This window comes from Perissodus microlepis, chromosome 17, assembly GCF_051167445.1.
Source record: "Perissodus microlepis isolate ML-2025 ecotype Zambia chromosome 17, ASM5116744v1, whole genome shotgun sequence".
NCBI classification, from domain to species: Eukaryota; Metazoa; Chordata; class Actinopteri; order Cichliformes; family Cichlidae; genus Perissodus; species Perissodus microlepis.
The window spans coordinates 32,989,024-33,016,251 of NC_140477.1; the positions used below are offsets into that span (position 1 = coordinate 32,989,024).

Below are 27,228 nucleotides of genomic sequence, written 5' to 3' on the forward strand. Positions count from 1 at the left end.
CCATCAGTCCAAATCGCCATCAGCTGTTCTCACCGGCATCTCCAGCACCGCCCCGTTGAGCTCACTGCACCACTCCTCCCCTGCAGCTGCGCCCGGGACCACACCTCCGCCACACCCATATTCATATAAATATTATTGATATTATAACAAAAGCTGTCACCAACACAATTGTCCCAAGTGCTTTTTTTTAAACAGGATTTTCAACTAGAGGATTTCCCCACAGAGCCTTCCTGATTTGTTTTTCCAGCCTGGATGAGTCCTTCTTTGCTGTGCTGCTCCCCCAGCACACCACAGCATAGAAAAGTACTCCTGCAACCACCGACTGATAAAACATCCTCAGGAGCTTCCTGCAGATGTTGAAGGACCTCAGCCTCCTGAGGAAGTACAGTCAGCTTTGGCCTTTTATGTACAAGTGCTGCATGTTGCATGACCAAACAAAACTTTCAGTGCACTGTGAAAGTAAAAAAAAAAATAGGAAGGCCTAGTTAGGACATCTAAGCATGCTCTTCATCTTGGAAGAGTAATTCATACCAAAACTAATTGGCAGGTTCAACTTGGTAATAAAAGTGTTGGGTCTGTGTTTCCACAGGCCCCGCTAGTTTAGAGACTTATTCCTCATGAAGAACACAAGACAAAACAGAACATCTTCAACCGGTCTTTAACTCGCTAGCGAGGGAGAGCTTTGGTCAGAACCAGGCAGTGGAGCAATGCTCCTCACCTGTCTCTAGCCCAAATCCTTCAAAGAGCAGCTCTCCTCGCAGCTATTTATTGACAAACTGTTACAATACACAACACAACACAACACAAGCACCTCCCACCGTAAAACCCTCCAATGGTTCTAAGACAAGGCACTATGTGTGTGTGCGTGTGTGGAGTCCTGTCTGTGCCCCTCAACAATAATATTTAACTATTAATCACAGTTTTGCTCAATAAAAGGACTGGCTTGCATCAGTCGTATGACTACCATTAACCAATGATCGCCCTTAACAGCATAGCGCGCTGGTTACAGGCTGGGAACGGGCTGGCAAAGAGCACGCGCATTTTTCGCCGTTTGAGCTGTAATTAATTAACACAAATTAATTAACAGACGCAGGCTGAACAAAAACAAACAAACAAAAAACAGTAAGTAGGTGTGTACACTGTAGCCTATAGCACACAAGAGTATTAGCTTATTATGTACACGTTGGTAAGTTATCTCGTGGCTACGGTGGCCCCTGGAGACAAAGCACGTACAAACTCCAAAACACATGCAAACTCCAAAACACTTGCAAACTCCAAAACACGTACAAAATCCAAAACACTTGCAAACTCCAAAACACTTGCAAACTCCAAAACACTTGCAAACTCCAAAACACTTGCAAACTCCAAAACACGTACAAACTCCAAAACACTTGCAAACTCCAAAACACTTGCAAACTCCAAAACACGTACAAACTCCAAAACACTTGCAAACTCCAAAACACTTGCAAACTCCAAAACACGTACAAAATCCAAAACACTTGCAAACTCCAAAACACTTGCAAACTCCAAAACACTTGCAAACTCCAAAACACTTGCAAACTCCAAAACACTTGCAAACTCCAAAACACGTACAAACTCCAAAACACTTGCAAAATCCAAAACACTTGCAAATTCCAAAACACAACGGAAGTGCTCCAGGACGCTAGGGGCAGTGTTGAGCTCGATTTGAAAAAATAAACGACAAGTTTGTCTGTATGGGACGGTCTAGTCTCCGTCACGCTTCCCAGGTTGCCTAGCAACCATGATACTAACCGCTGGAAACGTGTCATACAACTTTGTTTGACAGAAATGAAGGAGAACATATTTTGTTCATTTGTTTGTTTGTTTCTACAAGAGCTTTGTGTGATTTGATAAGTATCTGAGGCTGAGACCACTGGACAGTAAAACATGATTTTTGGGCTTCATTTCTGTACTGAACAGTCATTTAAGATTAGTTAGTAAATAACAATTAGCTAATGTTGTTCATGAGACTAAAGTCATATCACTTTTGGTAATGTAAATATAATATGGCCAATATTATAGTTATTATATTAATCATTATTAGCTATTACAGCAGTGAACATGAACTCTGTGTCAAATACTGAGCCTCAGTACAGATTCAAGTTGCAGTTATTTATATGTCTTATCACCTTAAATCTTCACTCAAAGAAAAGTATCTTTGACAGTGCATATATAGGTGTATCATATATAAGAGACAAATGTTGTTCCTTCAGTATGTTGGCATTACTAAATTTGGCTCATTGCTTACATATATTTATAAAAAGAAAATGTACAAGCTGTGATAACTGTTTCTGATAGAATGAAGAGTAGACTGATATATTGAATATTCCTTTATTGGGTGAGAAAATCAGACCATGTCATAACTGCTTTAAGTCATACAGAATAGATATCAGAGCCTTAAACAGGCTGACTTCTGCTAAATGGGTCAAACTGGGCAGAAAGTATACAAACACATAACATCCTTATAAAATATGATGTAACACTATAGATCAACTTACCTCAGAATATATAAAGCATATAAACAATTACAGCAATATGATGCAACAAACACAGTAGTACTACTAATACAAAATACTCAAAGCTTCATAGAACTGAAACAAACATTTATTTTTAGCTCCATTCTGCTGCTGATACATACTTTAGGTTTCTGAATGTTAAACTTGTTGCTGCCTTTCATAGTGTGTAACCTGAAGGCCCTGAGTACTTTCTCCCACACTGAAAACACTGGGAGGATAAAATTATTTGAACATTACCTAATAAGACTGATTCAGGACAGACAATTAGTTATGTTAAACTTTCTTAGCAGTCCTTCAAAAACAGGGAACAATCTGTCTATTCTCTCCATCTGTCAGCTGCTGCTGGCTCTTCCTCCTCCTCTTCCTCACACACTGCTGAGTTTGTCCTGGTGGATCATCAGGGGTGCAAAGCCTCACAGATGATGTGCAGCAGTGGGTCCCTCAGTCTGTCCTCACTCTGGACACTTGCAGTTGTCACACATGGAAATCAAATGTGTGATAAGCTGCAGGATTCAAACACAAGTGTAACTTATAAATACATGTTCATACTTTTATTCCACAATCAGAGAGAAAGAAAAAGAGAGAGAGTGCAGGACAGACAGACAGGTGACAGTCAGGTACAGTGGACACATGTGTGACTCCTGTGATTAAAGCATCTTTCTTTCAGCTTAACGAGTGAACCGTCAGCTCGTTCAAACACACGTTAAAGTCCGTTTGGCTCGACACCACCGAACAGAGGCAGCAATATAACACAGCTAACATTAACAGTGCAGTGAATCCTGCTTGTGCCGTGATATTCAGGACTGCAAACCGAGCAGCATCACTGACTTTCAGCTTGTTGTGTTTGTGGATATATGACTGACTTTAATTATCCACAAAATCATCACATTCTCTGTAAGATTAAAGTCAACTATTGAACGGCGTATATTTTGAAGTAAAGGCTTTAAAACCAAGTTAGTACAAACATCGCTAATGTCACATAACTTTCCCGACATGTGGCCAACAGTAATGTTTTAATGTTCTTCATTATAAAAACATTTGCGCATAAATAAGTGACATAATATTCAGTACTTACTTCAGAAAGTTTACTCTTCGGCGGCTCCGCTTCCGCCGTTTTTTTCGGCAAAATTATCCACACCACCGCTGCGCTATGAAATCTGGGATATGTTGGGCCATGAAGGCTACACCGACCCATCCTTAAAATTCAGGGAAATTAAGGACGCATTTGAGGGCCGCATTTCGAGCAGCCTTTGAATTGGGACAGCCTTCGTGGTGTCGCTGTGACGTAATCGGCCTTAAAATGCGGCCTTTAAGGCTGCAGACCCTGAATTGGGATACAGCCCAAATCCGGTCATTCGTACTTCCTGGCTTGTGTAGTTACTAGGTAACAAAAGCTCAACACTGCCCCTAGTGTCCTGGAGCACTTCCGTTGTGTTTTGGAATTTGCAAGTGTTTTGGAGTTTGCAAGTGTTTTGGATTTTGCATGTGTTTTGGAGTTTGCAAGTGTTTTGGATTTTGCATGTGTTTTGGAGTTTGCAAGTGTTTTGGAGTTTGTACGTGCTTTGTCTCTAGGGGCCACCGTACGTGGCACTAGGGCTGGCAAGGGATCATTTTGGGGTGACACATGCCACCTTTCTAGATCCACCCCTGCAAGTATGACTTACCACTTTTATTTAGATTATCTGGTGCAACTTTGACTTTGTAGGCCTACCAGTGTACTAGCAGGTTAAATACACATCCAACTGAGTTAGACGCTAGAAAAGTTCAAAGCTGTGAATTATGAATGAATTATAATTAAATCTGATTGGCATTTTATTATAAAATATTGTTAAGAGATGCCAGGTTTTTATGAGCTGGTCCTTTTAGAGACTGTTATGTAAGTAACCACATGACACCACCTGCACACATCCTTTTCTCCTCTCATCCCTGTGACGGTTCAGATGTAAAGCTATGCTTGCATTACTTCAAGGATAAACAGTTACTTAAAGTGGCATGTAATTTCAAATTCAACATTTCAAAAAGCTCAATACACATAACAACCAAACTGTTTTTGCACAGTGCGGTAGAGGTGGCAAAAATACAGACATTCTTTACTTAGGTAGAAGCACAGACAGGCCACCTGTGTTAAAAAATACTCCAGTAAACGCTAAAGTACAGAATCAACTTCTTTGCTCAAATAAAATTGAAAATGTCTGTTTACTTAAAGTAAAGAGTAGCTCTTTTTTACTTTGAGTAAAAAGGAGCTAGTAGTAGATGTCACTAGATATTAGTAGATTCTAACATGCAAATAATAATTTAACCTTCATAATTTAACCTTGTGCTCTATTAATATGATAATAAAATAATATTGGCACTCAGAATACAAAATTTATTCACATCTAAATTATATATATATCTAATACACTGAGCTTGAATCTTTTATGAAGGACACAAGCAGTGGAGGAGAATTTTAAAGTTTTTCTCTACACCAAAGGGTTAAAGTGGGATTCAGAAGGTAGGGGAACCCTACAATTGGTTGTAGTGGCTCAGTAGAGCTCTTTATCTTGGCTAATTTACATTTCCTACACTGACAGTATACTGCATATTGTCTTCATACTAGACCATATACAGTTGGCACAATTAATCTAAGCATCATCAGCTTCTTTGCAAATTATTTAAATGTAATTGTCCAACATACTCTTTTATTGTGAATTCACCAAAGTAGCTTGCAGCTAACCTGATTATTCTGCACAAGACTACAGAGTATTTTCATTCAACATTTAAATAACACAAAATAATTATACCGTAGTTTGTTGTGCAGGATGTTTCACATCATGAAAATACATAATTTACCAAAACACAGTAGATTTCTTGCCGCTGAGCAGTCCTTACCTTTAAATCTAACGTCTGTCCTTTCTTTCGTCTTTCTCCATCTCTTACTGAATTTATCTTGAAACTTCTTTCTGTACCTGGAAATACAGCAGCTGTTGTTGTTTTTTTACCTAGCAACAAAATATGTGACAAGCTGGACACACAGTTTGTGTGTTTGTTGAGCTAATAAAATTGACACATTTCTAATTATTTGACAAAAAAAACAAAAAAAAAACGTTACTCCCTTTATCCTCACTCCTCGCTGTAGGGCTAGCTAGATGCTCAAGAACCGCAACCACAACTCACAACACTTGCACTCTTTCTGGCCCACTTTAGCCCCCCACTATAAACACCTAGCTATATTTGATAGACTTAAACCTAACTTAATGTCTGTTTTGAAAATATAGAGAGTGAAAACCATGTAGGTAGTAAAAGTAAAAAGTGTTCTGAAAAATAAATACACAAATACACCTGAATGTATACCTGAAAAATATGACCTGCAGAAACAAAGTATTTGTTCCCAGAGAGGTGGAGTCTAAGACTCGACCTGACATATAGACACAGACGAACAGGCACACACAGACACAAGCGTACATTCCCATCCTCATGCACACATATACAAATACTCATCATTCGCCCAACGTGGAGACAAACATAAATGGACACTGTACACACACTCCCCAAACATACTCTATACCCCTGGTCCAGGCACCACCACCCCCAGAGGGGTGATGGTACCCAGACCCAGGAGATGTTACTCTTTTCCCTGGGGTGGAGACAAGCAGACCGCCCACGGTCCCGCAGCAGCAGGGAGGCCCCACATCCAGACCCTGATCAGATGGCCAACTCTTTCTCCCAGCCCCAATGGTAAAGAGAGAACGGAGGTGTAAAGAGACCCATGCTTCCCTCCGCCCGTTCATATGTGGTGTTACTGTGTGCTGTTCTAAAGTGCAATTTTTTTTTTTTGCCTGTCCCGTTTGGATCTTTAGCCATCAGAATTGTTGTCTGAAGGCAAAGAGATGCCAAACGGATTTACTTTACCAGTTGGATCATCATGGCCTTGCCATATTGGTCCATTTGATTGACCTTTATTATAATTATGTATTAATTGTATTTGATTTTCGGTTGTTACAGACGGGACAGACATGACTGGGGGATAGGACAGGGAGAATGAATGAAAGAAAGAGAGCGAGAGAAAGAAAAATAGAGGAGAGAGAAGAGATGGCGAGAAAGGGGGGAAGAAAAAACAAACAAACAAAACACCTGGATCACCTGTATGGAGATAAGAAAAAACAGAAGAGAAAACAAACAAGAAAGAGCAACATAATAAATACAACAACATCACAATAAACTAGCTAACAGTAGATAATAGTAGATAGTAAGTATTACATATTATTGTGCAGCACGCAATATAGACAGCGCACAATGTGCTTTGAGGTACCAGCCAAGAAAGGTGTAGTTTGTGTCTGTGCACACCTGTGTGGATCAGCACGCTTGTATTCAAAAGGTTTCTCCATGTAACGATCTGCTAGGGAGTGTGGGGAGCCATAGCCCCGTCCCCCAGGCCATGAAGCAGGCATAGAGGAGATCCAGGCCCCAGACATCCAGAGGCCCCAGAATACGAGGACCCAAGGAGGACCACCAGGGGGGCAACCGTGCCACCCTCCTGGGCAGAGATGAGGAGAGCCCCAAACGATAGGTCACCCAGCCGCCATGGAGCAGAGGCCAGAGGGGGTTGAAGTGACATGCCAGCGGGCTCTGCCAGCTGCCGGCTGTGCCAGAGTGGACCGGAAGAGGCCCAGCCGGGCCACAGGCGCCAGGCCCCGCCAATCGGCCACCAGGAGTGAGCCAGTACATACATGAGCGCCCAGCCCCAGACACCAAGAACCACCAACACACCAACGTCTGAGGGCGTCAGCCACCGGCAGGGAGTGTGGTGAGGGGAGATAGGCCTCCATACCTCGGAAAGCCTGAGATGTTCCCAGGGAGGTGGAGTCTAAGACCCAACCTGACTTATAGACACAGACGAACAGGCGCACGCAGACACAAACGTGCATTCCCACCCCCATATACACAAACGAATACTCGGCACTCACCCGACGTGGAGACAGACACAAATAGACACTGTACACACATTCACACTCCCCAAAAATACTCTATATCCCAGGTCCAGGTACCCCTGCCCCTAGAGGGGCAAACCGTACCCAGACCCAGGAGATCTAGCCCTTCTCTCTGGGGTGGAGGAAAGCAGGCCGCCTCCTTATCTGCAATAGCAGGGAGGCCCCGCATCCCAGACCCCAATCCGACGGTTAACAGAACGGGAGTGAGTGAAGACCCCAAACCTCCCTCCGCCCGCTCATATGTAGTGTTGCTGCATCCTGTTCTAAAATGCATTTAAAACATGGGAGGGCATGGTGGTTCCTGCCAGAGAGCAGCCGGTGTCTGCTTGGCCCCTCCCGAGAACCCTCAACATGCAGTTAAAACTGAGAGGTGGGCACCAGCGCCAGAGGTGAGGTTGAATACACAGACCGTCCTCTGGACGCTGTACAGCGTGCTCACCGTGCTCACAGGTATAGGGGCCTATCTCCCCTCACCACACTCCCTGCCAGTAGCTGATGCCCCCAGGCCTTGGTGTTTCTTGGTGTCCAGGGTTGGGCGCTCAGGTATGTACCGGCTCACTCCCGGTGGCTGCTTGGTGGGGCCTGGCGCCCGTGGCTCAGTCGGACCCCGTTTGGGGACTCCGGGGCCCTCAGGCCTCTGGATGTGTGGGGCCTGGATCCATGCCTGCTTCATGCCTGCTTCATGCCCTGTGGGACGGGGCTATGGTTCCCCACACCCTCTAGCACAGGGGTTTCGAACTCCTCGAGGGCTGGTGTAACATGGTAAATGGCCTGGAATTGGACACCTGTGATCTAGCAGACCATTACATGGGGAAACCTTTTGAATACAAGCACGCTGATCCACACAGGTGTGCACACGGGTGTTCACTGTTCATAGACATAAACTACACCTTTATTGGCTGCTATTTCCAAGCACATTGTGCGATGTCGGTCCTGCTTGCTACACAACAACATTCAATATTTAGTATTTACTGCTGTTTACACTGAGCTAGATTAACGTGATGGTGTTGTGTTTAGTATGTTGCTCTGGTTTTTTTTTTTTTGCTTGTTTTCTCTTCTTTTTCTCTCAACAGGTGATCCAGGAGATTTTTTTTTCTTCTTTCTCTTTTTAAGTGCCCTTTCTCACTGTCCCTCTTTTTGCTTCTTGTTCGCTCTCTTTTATTGTCTTCTCTCACTGTCCCGTTTCTCCTCTGTTTTTCTTCACACCCCCCCCCCTTTCTGTTAGGGTGAAATTGTTAAATGTTGCCATTATTGTACGTACATTTTTAAGCCTTGGTTCAAACTGTATGTTCAAAGACATTCTGTTTCTGTCCTTATTTAGTGAGGATGTTTACTTCTTGCAATTTATGGCCCCACCTGTGCTTGTGTATGGGTGACCATTAAAGGGGTTGAGGCATATACAGGGTGAGGGGAGATGACCCTTTGTGATCAGCAGGAAGTCACACAAAAACACCCACATCCACACACAGACTCACTCACGTGCACATGCATGCACACACACACACACACACACAGAAATCACATGTACTACCCCAAAAAACTCTCTTGAATCATTGCTGTTAGACATGATGACAAGGTTAGATATAAAACTTGAAATGATTTAAGGCTAAACACACCAAAGCTGACATGCTGCTTTATTACAGAGCAGCAGATTGGACCTTGCTCAGCTGAGTCTGGGCCACACTCTGCTTGTGAATGTGGAACAGCATAAAGGATCTCTGCAGTAGTTAAGTTATTATCCGACAGATCTGGGCTGTTTCCCTTGAGCCAAAGGGACTTTCTCGAGTGAAGTGTTTTCTACCTCAAAGGCTCATCAGTTTACACTGGAATCCATTTTTTGTTTATTATATTTAATTGTCATTATTATTACACAAGTTTGTACTGATTTTAGCTTTAACATCCAGTTTGGATCAGATTTTGCACTTGTGCAATTATTTTGCAACTCTCATAAGTCCATGTTTTATTCACAACAGAACACAGAAAACATATCAAATGTTAGTTTTGAATTTGATGAGAGCAAAAAAGAGGACAGGTTTGGCCAGTGTTTACCACTGTGCAGCATCCCCTCTTCTTTCAATGAGAGGTTTGCACTGCAGATTCTTCTACTATGATGACATGCTGCAGTATGCAGTTTAGCATTGTGTTGCTGAAATATGAAAGGCCTTCCTTGAAGAGGAGGTTGCTAAAACTTGTGTATAAGCTTTCAGTAGTGATGGTGCCTTTTCAGATGTGCAAGCTGCCACTTCCATAGGCACTAATGCACTCCCATACTACCAGAGATGCAGGCTTTTGAACTGAGTACTGATAATGAGCTAGATGGTTGGTCTCCTTTTTAGTCCAGAGCAGGGGGCAGATCTAGAGAAACTTTTTAGGGCATCATGAAAATCAGATGGAGTAGCAAAATACAAGCCATTTCTATACACATTCTTTAATATGTACTATATATGGTTAAAATATATAAAGTGCAGTAAGTATATTCATGTTTCATATAGACAAACTTTCTTATTAAAATTAGCCCAAATAATAAAGCATTTGAGTTATATGTAAAAAAAGACGTAAAAGAAATGAATTTATGAACCGTAAATGTCAGTTTATTTAACAAATAAGCATACAGCCAAAAAAGTATAAAGTCCAGAAAGCCAAATGAGGTGGATCGATTAAAAATGAATTTAAAATTAAGAAATTTAAAAAAAAAAAAAAAAAAAAAAGCATTTAGCCTTCATTGACATTTGACATGCTCTCTCAACTTTTCTGAAATTTTGATGTATTGATGTGATATCATTTTTAGGAATGTGTGTACAGCTTCCTAACAGGCTGCAGCCTCTGCTCCCCGTGCATATCAATGATCCTTTGGCCAATGTTACAGCTCAGTGCTTTTCCTTTTTTGAACTAGTTTTACCATCACATGTTGGCCGATATCAAAGTCTGTCAGTTCTCAGTCCTGATGAAACATGATCTTTTTATTAACTTTATTGCTGTTGTTCACACATGAAACCATGGCCCACCAATTCAATTCAATTCAATTTTATTTATACAGCGCCAAATCACAACAACAGTCGCCTCAAGGCGCTTTATATTGTAAGGTAGACCCTACAATAATACATAAAGAGGAAAACCCAAAAGTCATATGACCCCCTATGGGCAAGCACTTTGGAGATAGTGGGAAGGAAAAACTCCCTTTTAACAGGAAGAATCCTCCGGCAGAACCAGACTCCGGCAGAACCAGAACAGGGGCGGCCATCTGCTGCGACCGGTATTAGAACATCTTAGGGCTGAGGTATATAACAAAGCCTCATCCTCTGGGTTCAGATCTGAAATTAGTGTGTGTTGATTAACCGAAAGTCATGCATTACTCATCTTTTTATTTAGTTTTCATTTCTGCATGCTGAGCTGCTGTGTGGTCATTCCTACAAAACATTATCCTCACTGTCCTCCTCCGATTGATCGACCAGTCACAGCTCAAATTGTCTCTCTATAAAAAACCCAAGCACCCTGTGCTAATGGATACTGGCTGGACATTTAAAAGTTTAGTTCTGGTTTCGGTCTCTGCTTTGATTCTCTAAGTCCAAGATACTGACAGTGTTACAGGGGGGAATCTAAATTGATCCTATGATCGATTGTGGGACTTTAATTAAATATTTATTTTAGTATCACTGTTATAACCCCTAAGAACTTGACACTGCGACCTCATTAACCACGTGAAACAGCCACGCCTGCAATTGTGCGTAAAGACTGCAACACTAACCGCTTACACGAGCCGAAAGAGGCTGACACGATGGAGCCGAGGTGAGTGCGGAGGACAGGTTAGAGTAGGTGGGGTTAATGATGTTTGAGGTACAGGACAAGTTGATGTCTCCTCATGCCGAACCCATGCGTAATAAGTGCGATCGTCGCCGGTGAGGAGGATGCTGGATCATGAGGCTGGAGCCGACATGCGACTGGTCCGTAAGATCAACACAGGCATGAAGATCCACGCCGGGGGTGAGCACATGGGCTGCAGCAAGGTGGAAGACAACCAGGACAACCAGGTCATCTGTTTGCAATGTCAAGATGAGGTGATGCGGGTTTGCCCGGGGAGTCCGCGCAGTCCTCGCCGCGCTATCGCGACGCGCCTCTCATCCGGATCCGCAGGTAAGGGCAGGCAATGCAGCACACGAGGTTAGAAAGAAAGCGCGACGCATGCTGTCAGCTGCAAGCTTAATAACACTGTTTCTTCCGTTCATATCGTCAATTACTCCGATTTCAAGCTGAAATGTGGGTGTGGTGATCCACTGTGCTCAAAGTGAGTCCACGGGATGACCCAAGGCACACACAAACAGTAGTGGAACACCTCACGAATTCTCACAGAGCAGACAGCGAGAGCTGCACTACCACAACACATACTAGTCCTTTTTTATTTTAAATATAATTGCATGTTGTACAAGAGATACACTGCCTCAGAGTACGGGTGCTATTTTTTCAGTGAACATTTTGCTGTGGTGTAATTCATTCATCTGATGTTAAATTAATGATGTGGCTGGAAGCTGCTCAGAGGCTGATATGGTTTGTTCAGCGGTGTGCTCACTCCAAAGCCCATAGCTTTGGAAATAAATGATACCTGCAGCTTTATCTCTACACCGGGACGGGAATGTGTGTGCTTAAAAATATTCCCAGTCGGTAATAAATGTCTACACTGTGCTGCATTTGCTCTTTTTTTGATGCATCTGTAGGTGTTAGATAGGAAAATAAAGGAAATTAGAGTTTGTTTTTTTTAAAGTTGTCTTAGTGCTTAAATGAGAAAAAGCAGTTCAGGTGTTCATTTATCAGTCCCAGGCAAAAATGTTGGGTGGTATCTTTCAGGAGGTGACTGCAGTGCCAGAGAAAGTCTTCTGCTCTGCTGAGGCAGATTAATGACTTAACCTCTGTCTCCCAGAGGAAAGTTGGTGTTCCACATCAGGCCTTCAGTTTCCACTGTCAGGTTTATCTTATTAATTGGAGCCTCAGTTAACAAAGCCCCTCAAAACCTCCTCCCACAAGTTTTTCAAACTGCACTAATCCAAATAAAGGCGCAGATAAGGTTGCTTAACTTTTTTTTTCTTTTCTTTTTTTTTTCCACTATCGCCAGTTTTGCTATTGCAGAGTTCTCCCATAGATTTAAATGACAGATTCTGTGAGTGCAAATTGTCTCTGTCTTATAACAGTTCTGACAGTTACACTGTACTCTACTGGACTGAATTATTGTTCAGTTGCTTATTGTCAGTGATGGTATGAAGAGAGTGCTAAAAAATAGAAAATATGAGCACATCTATAACCTGCAAGAGTGGTTGGCTTAGGTTTGCCTTTTTATTACAACCAAAACTGTAACATTAAGTGTACACCTACTTTTCATCAAATAATAATGCACATTGAAGCCGTGTCTTAAATCATGTTGCTGGTCACATGATGCTCAGTCACACAGAACATATACATTAAACTCATGGTGTTCATTTTGCCATGATGTAATTTGGCTGTGAGAACAAAACAGTAGGAAAACTTACTTCAAAAGAACATTTCTGTGGTAAACACTGAACAGCTAGCTGTTGGCTAGATAGCTGCCCTCTGGGAATTTGTCATTGTCGTTGCTGTTTGGATCCAGTTTGAATCAACACTTGATGTACTGAGTGCTTTTGTATTTTCTGTTTAACTGAATGTCCTCTTTAGTCTATTGTTTTGTTACCTTTTTGACGCAACTGATCCGATATTTTATTTATCGTATTGAACTCATTGTTTTACCTGTTTTGTATGCTATAATGCAGTAATTTCACAACATTTGGGATCAATAAAGTCCTTTTCATCTTATCATATCTTATCTTATTGTTACATAGCACCCCAACCTTTTGTAAATAGATACATAACTTAGCCAATAATTTTATTCTTGTTTACTTATATTGTATATTGTCAAATAAAATCGTTTTTAGCAGTGTAAGTAGCTCATATGGTGATTTATGCTTTCTATTTAGTTAATTAATGAATAGCTAAAGGACTTAAAAACAATTCTGTTTTTTTCCATACTGAAAATGTTTTTTTTTCCTTGGAATAATAGGATGAATGAAAGAGAGAATCAAATGAATCGTAAACTCTTGATTATTATTATTATGGGCATCAACAGAAGCTTTCACATTTAGTGCATCCCTAGATAGCATTTAACAGGCTTTCCATTATATATGTGGCTTTAATTGTGTTAAATATTAATAATATTGTTTCAGATGTGCCACTTGGGTAAAACTTGTACTATTATTGCAGTTGCAGTTCAAAAAGAAACTGAAGTTAAATTAATGTAAAAGTTGTTAATCATTAATCTTTTTGGTCAGCGTCACAAAGACTGCAAAAAGTACTGCAAAATGCTTGACAGTTAAATCTTACTCCATTCAGTCTCGTATGAGTTTAATTATTTTCTCTTTGTTTTGTCCAGTCTGCCCTGCAGGGAAAGAAGGTGAAAATCACTTGCGGTATTCGAGGCATTATTTCTTAAACATTATCAGGCTCTTGGAGAGGTTTTCTCCCTGTAATCCACAGAGTTCTACCACAGTGAAAGCTTTTATTCCCTCTATATAAATTGGTAGACAAAGGCAATAAAGCTGCCAGACTCATGCATTTTATTCCCCTACCTCTGCCAAGGTCAAGAGTTTCCTCCCCTTGTGTAGCTCAATGTGGATCAGGGCACTAACATTGCAGGATTACGGGTTTGATTCCTGTAACGCTGCTGGGTCATGGATTTTCACAAGCCCCCATGAAAAAGGGAAGCTCAAAAGCTTAGTGGGCACATTTGAAATTGCAAGATACATGTTTCTCTGGGACTCCATGGTACTGATGGTCACCTGTGCTAACAAAAAAACCCTACCTTAGTTACACTGAATATTTGCCTTCACCTTATACGTGATGTCTTCTCCATTCACAGATCGCGAACCCAGCAGTAGCAGCTACAATGTCTCCTCAGGAACCTTCTACAGTTGTGTCAGTCAGATCACCATCGGTGAGTGCACTGCTTTTGAGTTGTCTCATGGTTCCTTCAGCGTGAGGATTTGGTCAGGAGATTTGGTATCTCCTGCATGTAGTTAGTCTTGTCTCCATGTTTGTTTACATTCTATCTCACCAGTCATGTCCCCGTGTCTGTGCAGTGCCTCTGTGCCCTTTTTCTGTAGTTTCTCATTTTTCTCTCTCAGTTGTGTCTCCATGTTTACTTTTCCTTTCGTCTATGTCAAGTTTTTATGTCTCTGCCTCTCAGTTTTACTTTTCTAATGTGTTCCCCAGGTGTGTCCTCTCTACCTTGATTCCTTCTTATTGTCTGAGTCTGAGTAGTAAAAAAAGTGAAGTGTCCACGTGGACAGTTTTATGTTTGTACCTAACATTTTCAGAAAACTGTAAGCAAACTGTAAGCACCCCGGGCAAAACCCATCCACAGAGCTATTTAATCTAAGCACTGGCTTTACACTAAAGGGAAGTTCATTTCCAAACTCTGCAAAACATCACTGGACTTTATTTAACTGGGAAAAGGCCAACACAACACTCTCCTTAATCAAACACAAATGTTTATATCAAGCTCGAACATTTTGGACTTAAGGGCCACTGACTGAATACATTCATACAACCTGAATTCCAAAAAAGTAAATATAAAAGAATGCAAAGATTTATTTACAAATACCCAAAAACTAGTATTTTATTAATAGAACTTAAAAAACATATCAAATGTTTAAACTGAGACATTTTTACTTTTTCATGAAAAATATGATCTCATTCTGAATTTGATGACAGCAACATGTCTCTTAAAAGTTGGGGCAACAAAAGGCTGGAAAAGTAAGCCCTAAAGAGAAAAAGCTGCAGGAACATTTTGGTAATAATTAGGTTAATTGCCAACAGATCAATAGCATGCTTGGGTAAAAAAGAGCATCTTAGACAGGCAGAGTTTCACTTATCTGCAAAAAACAAGAGCTGTCTACAGATTGTGGAACAAATTCAGTGTTTTTAAGTATAAAATTCATTGTCTGTTTCATAATCTATACCATCAAACCCTAAAAAGATCCTGAAAGTGCTGTGCAAAAGAGATGAACACTGAATGCTGTGATCTTCATGTCCTCAGGTGGCGCTGCATTAAACACACGTACAGGCCTATCAAGGTCTATCATGCAATTGCTGCCATCTTCTCTGCATCTCACACTAGAACAATCTCGATAATAATTTTTTTTAAAAGGCAAAATTGACATGGGGAAAATTTTTTATCATCATAAATAAAAAAGGAAGACAGAATGTGCATATTTACTTCAAATGTTTTAGCAATATACAGGGAGTGCAGAATTATTAGGCAAATGAGTATTTTGTCCACTTCATCCTCTTCATGCATGTTGTCTTACTCCAAGCTGTATAGGCTCGAAAGCCTACTACCAATTAAGCATATTAGGTGATGTGCATCTCTGTAATGAGAAGGGGTGTGGTCTAATGACATCAACACCCTATATCAGGTGTGCATAATTATTAGGCAACTTCCTTTCCTTTGGCAAAATGGGTCAAAAGAAGGACTTGACAGGCTCAGAAAAGTCAAAAATAGTGAGATATCTTGCAGAGGGATGCAGCAGTCTCAAAATTGCAAAGCTTCTGAAGCGTGATCATCGAACAATCAAGCGTTTCATTCAAAATAGTCAACAGGGTCGCAAGAAGCGTGTGGAAAAACCAAGGCGCAAAATAACTGCCCATGAACTGAGAAAAGTCAAGCGTGCAGCTGCCAAGATGCCACTTGCCACCAGTTTGGCCATATTTCAGAGCTGCAACATCACTGGAGTGCCCAAAAGCACAAGGTGTGCAATACTCAGAGACATGGCCAAGGTAAGAAAGGCTGAAAGACGACCACCACTGAACAAGACACACAAGCTGAAACGTCAAGACTGGGCCAAGAAATATCTCAAGACTGATTTTTCTAAGGTTTTATGGACTGATGAAATGAGAGTGAGTCTTGATGGGCCAGATGGATGGGCCCGTGGCTGGATTGGTAAAGGGCAGAGAGCTCCAGTCCGACTCAGACGCCAGCAAGGTGGAGGTGGAGTACTGGTTTGGGCTGGTATCATCAAAGATGAGCTTGTGGGGCCTTTTCGGGTTGAGGATGGAGTCAAGCTCAACTCCCAGTCCTACTGCCAGTTTCTGGAAGACACCTTCTTCAAGCAGTGGTACAGGAAGAAGTCTGCATCCTTCAAGAAAAACATGATTTTCATGCAGGACAATGCTCCATCACACGCGTCCAAGTACTCCACAGCGTGGCTGGCAAGAAAGGGTATAAAAGAAGAAAAACTAATGACATGGCCTCCTTGTTCACCTGATCTGAACCCCATTGAGAACCTGTGGTCCATCATCAAATGTGAGATTTACAAGGAGGGACAACAGTACACCTCTCTGAACAGTGTCTGGGAGGCTGTGGTTGCTGCTGCACGCAATGTTGATGGTGAACAGATCAAAACACTGACAGAATCCATGGATGGCAGGCTTTTGAGTGTCCTTGCAAAGAAAGGTGGCTATATTGGTCGCTGATTTGTTTTTGTTTTGTTTTTGAATGTCAGAAATGTATATTTGTGAATGTGGAGATGTTATATTGGTTTCACTGGTGAAAATAAATAATTGAAATGGGTATATATTTGTTTTTTGTTAAGTTGCCTAATAATTATGCACAGTAATAGTCACCTGCACACACAGATATCCCCCTAAAATAGCTAAAACTAAAAACAAACTAAAAACTACTTCCAAAAACATTCAGCTTTGATATTAATGAGTTTTGTGGGTTCATTGAGAACATGGTTGTTGTTCAATAATAAAATTATTCCTCAAAAATACAACTTGCCTAATAATTCTGCACTCCCTGTAATGGGTGTTATATTTTATTTTTATTATGTATCAGTGCAGTTTAGTCCCGTATGGATTGTTAGAGTTCTGACAGCAGAGGGGTTAGGGGAAATTTAACTTGGGATTTGCTAAGCAGTAAGAAAATTAAAGATTTCCGCTGATGTGGAAGTTTGTTTGTATGTCCAAGGTTCTTGATGGAAAATTGTACAATGGTGACAAAGCTGTTCAACATAATTTTCCTGTCTGTCACAAAACTGCAACTGCCTGCCATTTGGAATATTGAGGCCTTGGCTTTCGACATTTTTTCAATGAATATTAACACAGTGTGTGGTTAGCCTGTAAGCTACTGTATAGGTTGTTGACAGCAAGGGGATTCAGACTGTGCTGCTGCTGCATGCAGGTGTTCCTCTCTTCTCTAGAAGCTAAATTTAAAAAAAAACCCAACTAACTAATGAACTGCTGAGGGGGAGCTTTGGACCGCTGAGACTCACTCTGTTGGTTTTCACAAAAGAAAGATCTATAGTCTCGTCCCACACTTTGACATCAAAAAGATTTACTGTGCTGCCTGTGATTTTAAAGCCCTGGCCTTTGTTTGAGAGGAAAATACAAGTCAGCATCACCGTAGGTTCTTAAAAGTTCTAATCGATTATAATCTCACATCAATTCCACCCTCCTTTATTGTTGTAGGAATCTACTGGGATAGTGCAGCTGATAGACAGAGCTAATATTCACCCTGAGGTAGGGATTCAGTGAAGGATGAAATAAAACATTGCAGGCCCCTCTTCTGTGGAACCAGCTTCCAGTTTGGATTCAGGAGACAGACACTATCTCTACTTTCAAGATTAGGCTTAAAACTTTCCTTTTTGCTAAAGCATATAGTTAGGGCTGGATCAGGTGACCCTGAATCCTCCCTTAGTTATGCTGCAATAGATGTAGGCTGCCGGGGGATTCCCATGATGCATTGAGTTTTTCCTTTCCAGCCACCTTTCTCACTCACTATGTGTTAATAGTCCTCTCTGCATTGAATCGTACCTGCTATTAATCTCTGTCTCTCTTCCACAGCATGTCTTTATCCTGTTTTCATTCTCTCACCCCAACTGGTCACAGCAGATGGCCCCACCCCTCCCTGAGCCTGGTTCTGCCGGAGGTTTCTTCCTGTTAAAAGGGAGTTTTTCCTTCCCACTGTCGCCAAAGTGCTTGCTCATAGGGGGTCATATCATTGTTTGGTTTTTCTCTGTATCTATTATTATACAATCTACCTCACAATATAAAGCACCTTGAGGCGCCTGTTTTTGTGATTTGGCGCTATATAAATAAAATTGAATTGAATTGAATTGAATGTGGCCTTCAGATTAGCTCAGGAACATATAGAGTGTATAGGACTATAGAGCTTCATTGAATGGGTTGCAATGGCTGAACAGCTGCAACCAAGTGCTATGGAAAGCATCCAGTTGAAACTACGCCACCACTGGACTCTAGGGCAGTGGAGATGTTTTCTCTGGAGTGATGAATGATGCTTTGATGGACAAGTCTGGGTTTGGCAGTTGTCAACGGTACCTGTCTGACACCATTGTGTCTCCAAGTGTCAAGTTTGGTGGATGGAGATTATGGTGTGGTGCTATTTTTCAGGAGTTGGGCGTGGCCCCTCAGTTCCAATGCAAGGAACTCAACTTAATGCTTCAACATATGAAGACATTTAATGCTCCCAACAGATCACCAGTCTTTTGCAGGTTGCAAAAAAAACTTTTCTTTTTTTAATGTTTATTTTATTTAACTTCCTTAAGGTTGTTACCTTGAAATAGTGTAAAAAGCAAAGAATGAACATTTTCATTCATTGTGTTTTACCCTGAATTGAATGTATGGATATTTTTTACTGTATGAAGATTTTTACTCTGATGGAAAAAGACAGCTATTGTTATCAAGAATAATACTGTACATAGATTTGCAAAGCTACAACAGTGTTTCCGACCTTTTACTTAGTTTTGTCCCTAAAATGATAAAAAACCATTCATACAGTATTTAATATAATGTATAACTTCAACTGTGCAGCACTTCTTAGGCTGTGTTGCTGTAGTTTCAGACACATGCCCATTCACTGTTCAAATTAAAGCACCAGTAGTTTCCTGTAAACTCCAAGCTCAAACGTGTTAATGCATTGTGCCGCATGTGGCCCAGATAAATGCACCTGCATTTGTTTTCTTACCTCTGAGGGCATCAGGAAGTGAGGGGGGGTGTATCTAGGGCTCTCTCTCCTCAGAGAGCCACAGGGGCACTTTTTTCTGATGACTGTGACATAGATAATGCTTAGAACACACTATGCCCGGGCAACATGAGTTTTGGAGGTCGTTCGGATACACGCCAGGTGTAGATTACAGCACCCACTCCACCCTTCCCATTGTTGTGGGTGACTTTTATGAGATGATGGCATTGATGGCTCAAAGCACTTGTTAATACAGTTTAAAATCCAGGAGCCACTTACAGGTTATGGAGCACTGTACATTGACCACATAAATCATTCAGCAGGGATGTAAGCAGGTACAGGATACAAAAACTTCAAAGAACACTGTGTGCCTGTAAACAAATTCTAAAAGGCATTAATGGAGCCATACCTCCCCGCATAAATCAATAGATTCCTTTTTAAGGCTTGAAGGCATCAACTAGACAAACGGTATAAGCTACAAGATTTTTGAAAAAATGTAAATTGGCAAAATTATACTAGTAGCAGTTCGTAAAGTAAAATTTACATTTAACACCCATCTTAAAGGCTAATCCACTTCTAAAGTTTAAAACAAAACTATGCATATATAAACTGCTGAGGTGCTCTTTCTGTTTGTGGCCATCGAGTAGATGAGCTGCTCTGGAATATCTTAGAAAATTAGAGCAAACATGCTTCATATTATTTATTAAGTCCCTACAAGAAACAACAGATTTAGTATACATAGCCCAAATAACATATATAAAATAGTCTCCCTATGTCTTAGGCTCATTCTCACTGCCCTGCAGTGCGCATATGCCTGTGTCCACCTCACACTGTACATCAGTAACGGATACATCTCAGAGACTGCAGTGTAATTTATCCATCCATCCCTGCTATTTTCATCACCTTCAGTAATATGAGCTGCACATGACACATTATTTCTTATCTTCACTATTCCTTATTTCAAATCATACACTGAAATAAGATCAGGGGTAACAAATCCCTATAGTGTGAGGGCATGTCTGTTACACTGCAGTAATGTTTGTAATGAGTTAACAAACACAGTGTATTTTAACAAGGTGTCTGTGCTTTAAAAGAGTTGAAAAAAATCAAGTTTTCATCATTATTACAGGCTGTCTTTTTAAAAAATTATAATTCCACACTTTCGAAATCAACTATAAATCATCACTATATTATAAATGGGTTCCAGTATTTGCTCTACATCCTAATTAATATCTCACCATGTCAAATTTTCACCCACCAAAGACGGGAGTTAGATTTGTCTTTCCAGAGGTAATGCACTTACAGTTTTCTCCCCCGGGGTGAATAAAGTCCTACTCACAGTTTTTGAAAGTGCTGACTTGAGCACATCATTTTGGGGGATGTCCAGCCTTACACTCTTACACTTCATTTGTGAAATCCCTCCTTTCATTCTCTCTGAAAACTGGAGGGTGTAAAAGATTAGATGAAATATAAAGTATGGCTTAGATTTATCCCGTCACTCCTCATCGCAGTTTATCCTCCAGCTGAATGTGCATTGCAAGGAGCGAGCCAGAGGGCCCGGAGACTGTGAGGCGTTCCACTTTTCTGCTATTGATTGGGGCTGCGTTTGTTCATTGCTGATGTACATCTGAAATCTGCTGGGCTTTGTGTTTTACAGGAAACCAGGAGGTGGCATGGGTGGAGGTGTTCCCTTATCCTATCTGCCAGTGAAAGATACCAGAAATATTAAATATACAAAACATTAAAAACACACTTTGCTGCTCTTTATATTTGGTACTATGTGTCTCATCTATTCAGTTCAGTTCAGTTTTATTTATACAGCGCCAAATCACAACAACAGTCACCTCAAGGCACTTTATTTTGTAAATTGGACCCTACAGAGAAAAACCCAACAATCCCAACAACCCAACAAGCTTGCTCATATGACCCTCATAGGGTCATATGAGCAAGCACTTTGTCAACAGTGGGAAGGAAAAACTCTCTTTTAATAGGAAGAAACCTCCAGCAGAATCAGTCCACTCATGTAAGCAAATGCAACATATCAGTTCAGATTAAAAATGCAAAACAGGTAGTGATGCTGCTATTGAAAAAATAATATTGTGATTTAATTAATAATTTGTATTAAAATGAAATAAAAGAAATTAAGATTTGGTTTGTGAAGTGTAGAGAAATAGTTTTATCATTTTTCCTTCCTTAACGAGACTTATTTTGGAAAATAGGACATTTATTTGCCCGTTATTTTGTGTAGAGTAAAAAACATACGTAACATTGGCATTATGGCATTGGCATATTAGAGATTTCTTTAGAATAAGGCATAGAATAAAGTCAAGGTTAATAAAAAAAAACAAAAAACAAAGTAATCAAAAAGGCTTAATAAATTGAACACAATTAAATAGTAAATTGAAAAGAACACAGATTATTTACAACAGAGCTCATCTACTGCATCTGGATCTATTGGATCTCTGATTCCAAAGTTTAAGCCAACATAGATCAAGTGTTCTAACAGCAGGTACAAGAATGTACATTGTGGTCCTAATTGAAGGGTAAAGTAGGGCACCATGACCTGGAAGACAAGCATAAAGCATTTCAATTGACTGCAGCATTCTGAAGGTCAGCATGGTCCCTGTAGCCCCCCAAACTGCACTTGATAATTCAATAATGGGGTCAGCAGCAGCTTATAAGATAGCTATGTACAATCAGATCTGCTGCATCTATAATGCCCTACTGAAGAATTATAGATAATAAAGGTTTGGGGGGGGGCAGCTACATCTGGACCATCCAGCTCAGTCACTTGTCAGAGCTGAGCTGAAACAGGGAGGGAAGCCTGCTGAGGAGAAATCGAAGGCCGGAAGCGTGCCGAGCTGGTTCAGCAGAGGGCTGGTCCTCAGGAACTCTGGAGAGCAACAAAAACTGACAGAAAAATGTGGAGGTTCTTCGTGGCCCTTCTCATTATTATTATATTTTCATTTAATATAAGTCAGAGGTGTTTGAAGTATTCCTGTGTATTAACTTGTTGTTTTGCAACTTTTAGCTATTGGAGGAAATTGCAAAATTATGCTTAATAATCTATCTTTTAACTATATGCTTTTATGTCTATTTGTCTGTGTGGCTGTATTACATTGTCATGAATTTTATCATAATTACTTTGCTGAACTAGAATCTCATGCACTGAGAATCATGTTTTGTGTGGTTGCTGCTGAGGACATACCTGGCAACAATGAAAATTCAATGTTTTATTGAAGTTGAAAGTTTCCACCACTAGGGGGCAATATTGCAACATCTGTTTGCTGTTATGTTCAGCATACACAGTCCCAAATTGTACATGTAGCAATGCTCCCATAAGATGAATGTTAAAGTTTTCAGTGTCCTCTTCCCTTCTTGTTTAGAATCTCATTATCTGCCTCAATTGTTGTCACTCAACAGGGTTTGATCTCGGGGGTCAAGTGGCCATTGAGTTCTCACACTGGAACAGTCCTTTTCCAGAGAGCAGCCAGAACCTCCCGAGTCCAGACTGTGTTCACTCCGAGGCCTCCGCTGTCCCGCCCATCAGCGAGCATCTTGAGCCAGTGTCCTGCCCGGCGTCGCTGTCCGTCACCCCGCTCCCCACGTACAGTGCCAGCCAGGAGACGCTGTGTGACAGCAGCACGAGTACGCTGAGAGCTGTGACAGTACATTCTTTTCAATTATGATAACTTTTTTTTTTTTTACAGCAAATCTACATTTCAGTTAGTAAAACACTGATTACAACAGGTCAGATGGTAACATCCTGCAGCTGTGTTGATATCAGGAGTTATGATTGACCCTCTACGCAATCTCCATAATGCTGAAACTGGCACTCTGTGGGCCACACAACAACTGTTTACTCTTTTAGCTGAAGGCAGTTCTTAATGTCTTTGGTTGTACATATGAGCTGATTGTCATGCTGCAGAATTAATCTATAACCAGATAAACTGCACGGTGTCTGTACTTTTTTAGCACAAAGGAAACTCTGATCACATCTGAAGCTAAATAAGGAGAAACGTGGTCTCAACCTCCAAGTTTCTTCCACCATGCATTTCTGTTTCCTGTTGGCATTCATCTGCTGTGCTCTCTGGCCCTGGATTGAATAAACTGCCCTTTGTCGACAAGTGATTCAAATGTTATGGGAGCACCCTCACTGCTCAAGCTTGGCTTCAGACCAGGGACCCTCCGGTGTTCGTGAATTCTCAGCTAATGGCAGTTTTAAAGTGGAGTCAGCTTATCCTGTCATCCATAAGTGCGGGTTTTGTTTTATTTGAATACCATCAGGTTTTCCCATTCAGTGTAATCAATGCTGAGTCAACACACATATGGACATGATTTACTCTTCTGCCCTCTTTTGTCTTTGGCTAGTACCAGTATCAATATCCGGTCACCCTTGAGCCTTTTGTTTGAGAAAATAGCCTCTTTAATGCAATAACTCAGGAACGTAGGACTTTCAAACTGATACCATAGATGCAACTACTTAAAAACTTGGACAAATTCAAATCTCAGGACCTCGACCTTGAGGTCAGAGCACAAGTTTTCTGAAAATCTTGAAATGCGATAACTTGAGAACAAGGCGACGTAGGATTTTGACATTGATATCATATATGTATCTACTAGGAGCCTGGTGGTCACCAGTATTTTGCCTTCTGACCTCTACAGTTTTAGACCAGAGAAGATGAGGCTGAGATAATGTTTATATCGGGGACTTCATTCCTAAATATTGGTCAGAGTGTTCTGGCCCTTTGACCTCTGTGTTCACCTCACTTTACCACGCTGCAGGTTTTCCACTCGTCTGTTCTTATGTCTGTACACATCTGCAGAAGAGCTTGGGCAGCACATCTGCTACACCTCTATGACGTGGTGTAGTACACTATCACTTCTTCACCAGTGTCACCTTTTCAATATGGCTGTCCTTCACCCAGATTTGCCCCCATCCCCCCCGCGCAGCTGTTTCTGCTCCACTTACTTGTTCCGCTTAACGAACTGCAGATCTTTATATTGAAATTAATCGTTCTTATAGGGTTTTTATTATGACATGATAAACCTGCAATATCTGTTGATAGGTTAGATAGATTAATGGATATATTTATTCCCAGGTGTGTGTGTCTATGTGTGCGTGCATGTATTTGTATGTAAGCGTGTGTGCCCTTGAGTCTCCATCAGAGGACCATGCTGACACTGTCATCAGTGCCAACTGTCATTGTTTTGGGCTGCAGCAACACTGACTAGCCGGCCCTTTTTTCTGATTGGCTGCTGTCAGAGCAGCTTGACCCCCGATTGGCTGCCAGAGAAGCCCGATTAAGAATGCCGATGAGTAGCTCTCCTTTCTCTCTCTCTCTCTCGCTCTCTCTGACACTGTAAACATCCTGCTCGTGCTTGTGTTTTTTTCCTTCAGTGAGGATCTGTGACAGCTTTTGCAGCTTTCCTGCTGCCAGATTTGAGCATCTTTCACTATGACAGATCCGATCCGCATGTGTGTGAATGTTACAGTGATTCTGGACCGACTGATGCAGGGATGTGAGGAATAAGGAGTAAAAAAAAAAAAAGTGGGGATGCTGGTTGCTCTCGTGGGACATCGCACTTGTTTGTCGCCCTCAGCGAGGGGCTGGAGGTGGAGGGTGGTGTGTGCATATGTCAGTGTGTGTATGTAGAGGAGTCATCGGGCTGTTTTGGCATTTGCTGCGGCTCAGCTGTGAAGCCTCTCCCCCCCTCCTCCTCCTCCTCCTGCCTTCTGAGGAGCGAAGCTGCCTCTCTGCCTCTGCCCACCTTCACATGGTGAGTGTCCTCAAGTTGTCTTGAAGCAAAGGCAGCTTGATCTCCAGAATGGATTCTCTTCTTTTTTTTCTGCAGTGCTCTCACTCATTTGTTACCGTGTCCTTCCCCCCGCCCTTACGCTGCTTCATCTTTCACCCGCAGTTCCCTGAACAGTGTAAGCATTTGACCTTCATATGCACACACACACTCTTTCTTCCAGCTCCTCATAATCCCCTTTCTCTTGATTGTAATTCTACATGTTTTTTCCCACACGCTCCACCAGCTCTTTTGCTGTGATTCATCAGCTGTAACGCACGGAAACTAGTCATGTCTCTGTGAGCAGTGTCCGTGTATGAGTGCGTGTTTGCTGTGACTGTGGTGACTGGGCACCAGTAGCAGCTCGGCAGGTGCAAAAATTTCCATCCCTTGGCCGCTAGGGAGAAAATGCGCCCCTGGGTATGATTCGCGCATCCAGCTAGAACAAACAATCCCTCCTAACTGGTGACTGACACCTAATCCCCCTTGACAACACACACATCCCCCCCTCCCATTAACCCCCCCCCCCCACACACACACACACACACACACGCACACACACACACACACATTCACACACACACACCTTTCTTCTCCTCTCAGCGTGAGCTGTCATCTCCATGTTGTGTTGTGTTATAAATGGAGCCACACTGTTGAGTGTTTTAAGCAACTAGGAGAGAAGAAGAAATCCTTTTTCACTGGAGAAAAATCTTTAAATATTCTTGTGTAATAGTAATGTTATGCTCTTTTTTAATATGACCACCACCCCAGTCTTCAATAGGTTCTAAACACACTGCGTTTTCCAGTGTATTTAAGACCAAGTTAAGATAAATTGTGTCCATGTACTGCTCTGCATGTAACATTTCAAAACTAATTCTCTAATCAACTGGGACTCAAGGTCAGGCACATAAAGTAAGAATAAGGTGAGTTTGCTTACTAAAAGACATTAGAAGTCTTGGTGTAAGTCTGAAAGAGATTATCTAAGCCAGTGAACGGGTCACAACAGTAATCTAAACACAATGGCACAAAAACATGGACGCTTAAATCTCGTGGTGTGTCCACAGATGTGACCATAAAGCACCCACAGCATTTCAACTTCAAACAGCTAATGCTTGGAAACTGTCAGGTTTGCTACATTCTAGATCAAAATAAGAACAGCTCATTAGCCACAATCTGTAAACGTCAATAACCTTTATATATGCTTTTAGCTCTAGTTTATATATTGTATGATATTCATAGCCATGGGGCTATTATTAGGCTACTATTTTGAAGCCAATGGCATTTAGACATGATGATATTTTAACGGAAGGGCGAAGCTAATCAGCTAGTGCTAGCTTGGTTAGCAAAGCAAATTACTAGAAAAACTGAAAAGCTTCTTTAAGCAGGACTGAACATTCAGCAGCTGTCAATGTGACTGAAAAACCAGTGACACTGCACCAAAGACTTGCCATCTAACCTATGCCATCTAATAATGAAAGCTAAATCACAGTTTAAATATGGAAGCAGCAGTGGATGTTAAAACTGTAAAGACTGACATCATGGAGAGTCGCTTTAAAGCAATTTTTTAATTCAGAAAACTTCAAATATTGTCTGCTTCTGAGTGACTAAAGTTATCTAGCCGTCACACTGACACCCATGCGAAACAATGTGCATAAGATTTTCATTCACCATTCTTGACTGACAAGGCAGGAGCAGTGGCTCGAAATGAGAGGAGCAGCTCAAGACATGTTGATTAAATATGTACCATATCTGACACTGAAATAACAAGCATGGCCTACTTCTCCTCACATTAATTTTGATGACTTACTTGCTTCAAATACCGGAGATCTTGACTCCAAACTATTTAGCAGACAAGTTTAAATTATTGATACGACATCCTGTAAAT

General features: G+C 41.3%; 1 protein-coding gene across 2 annotated transcripts in view; it reads left to right on the forward strand.

Moving 5' to 3' along the window:
• Positions 1 to 11,231: 11,231 nt before the first annotated feature.
• Positions 11,232 to 27,228, forward strand: part of LOC146369940 (anoctamin-4-like) — a 50,311-nt gene continuing 34,314 nt past the window's right edge. The window contains exons 1-3 of one of the 2 annotated variants that reach the window (XM_084910019.1): positions 11,232 to 11,638; positions 14,424 to 14,498; positions 22,971 to 23,195. In XM_084910019.1, coding sequence (XP_084766145.1) covers positions 11,413 to 11,638; positions 14,424 to 14,498; positions 22,971 to 23,195 — 526 coding nt within the window. In that variant the 5' untranslated portion in view covers positions 11,232 to 11,412. Of the gene's footprint in view, positions 11,639 to 14,423; positions 14,499 to 22,970; positions 23,196 to 24,874; positions 25,329 to 27,228 lie in introns of those variants that run through there. The other variant, XM_084910020.1, reaches the window with a different exon arrangement.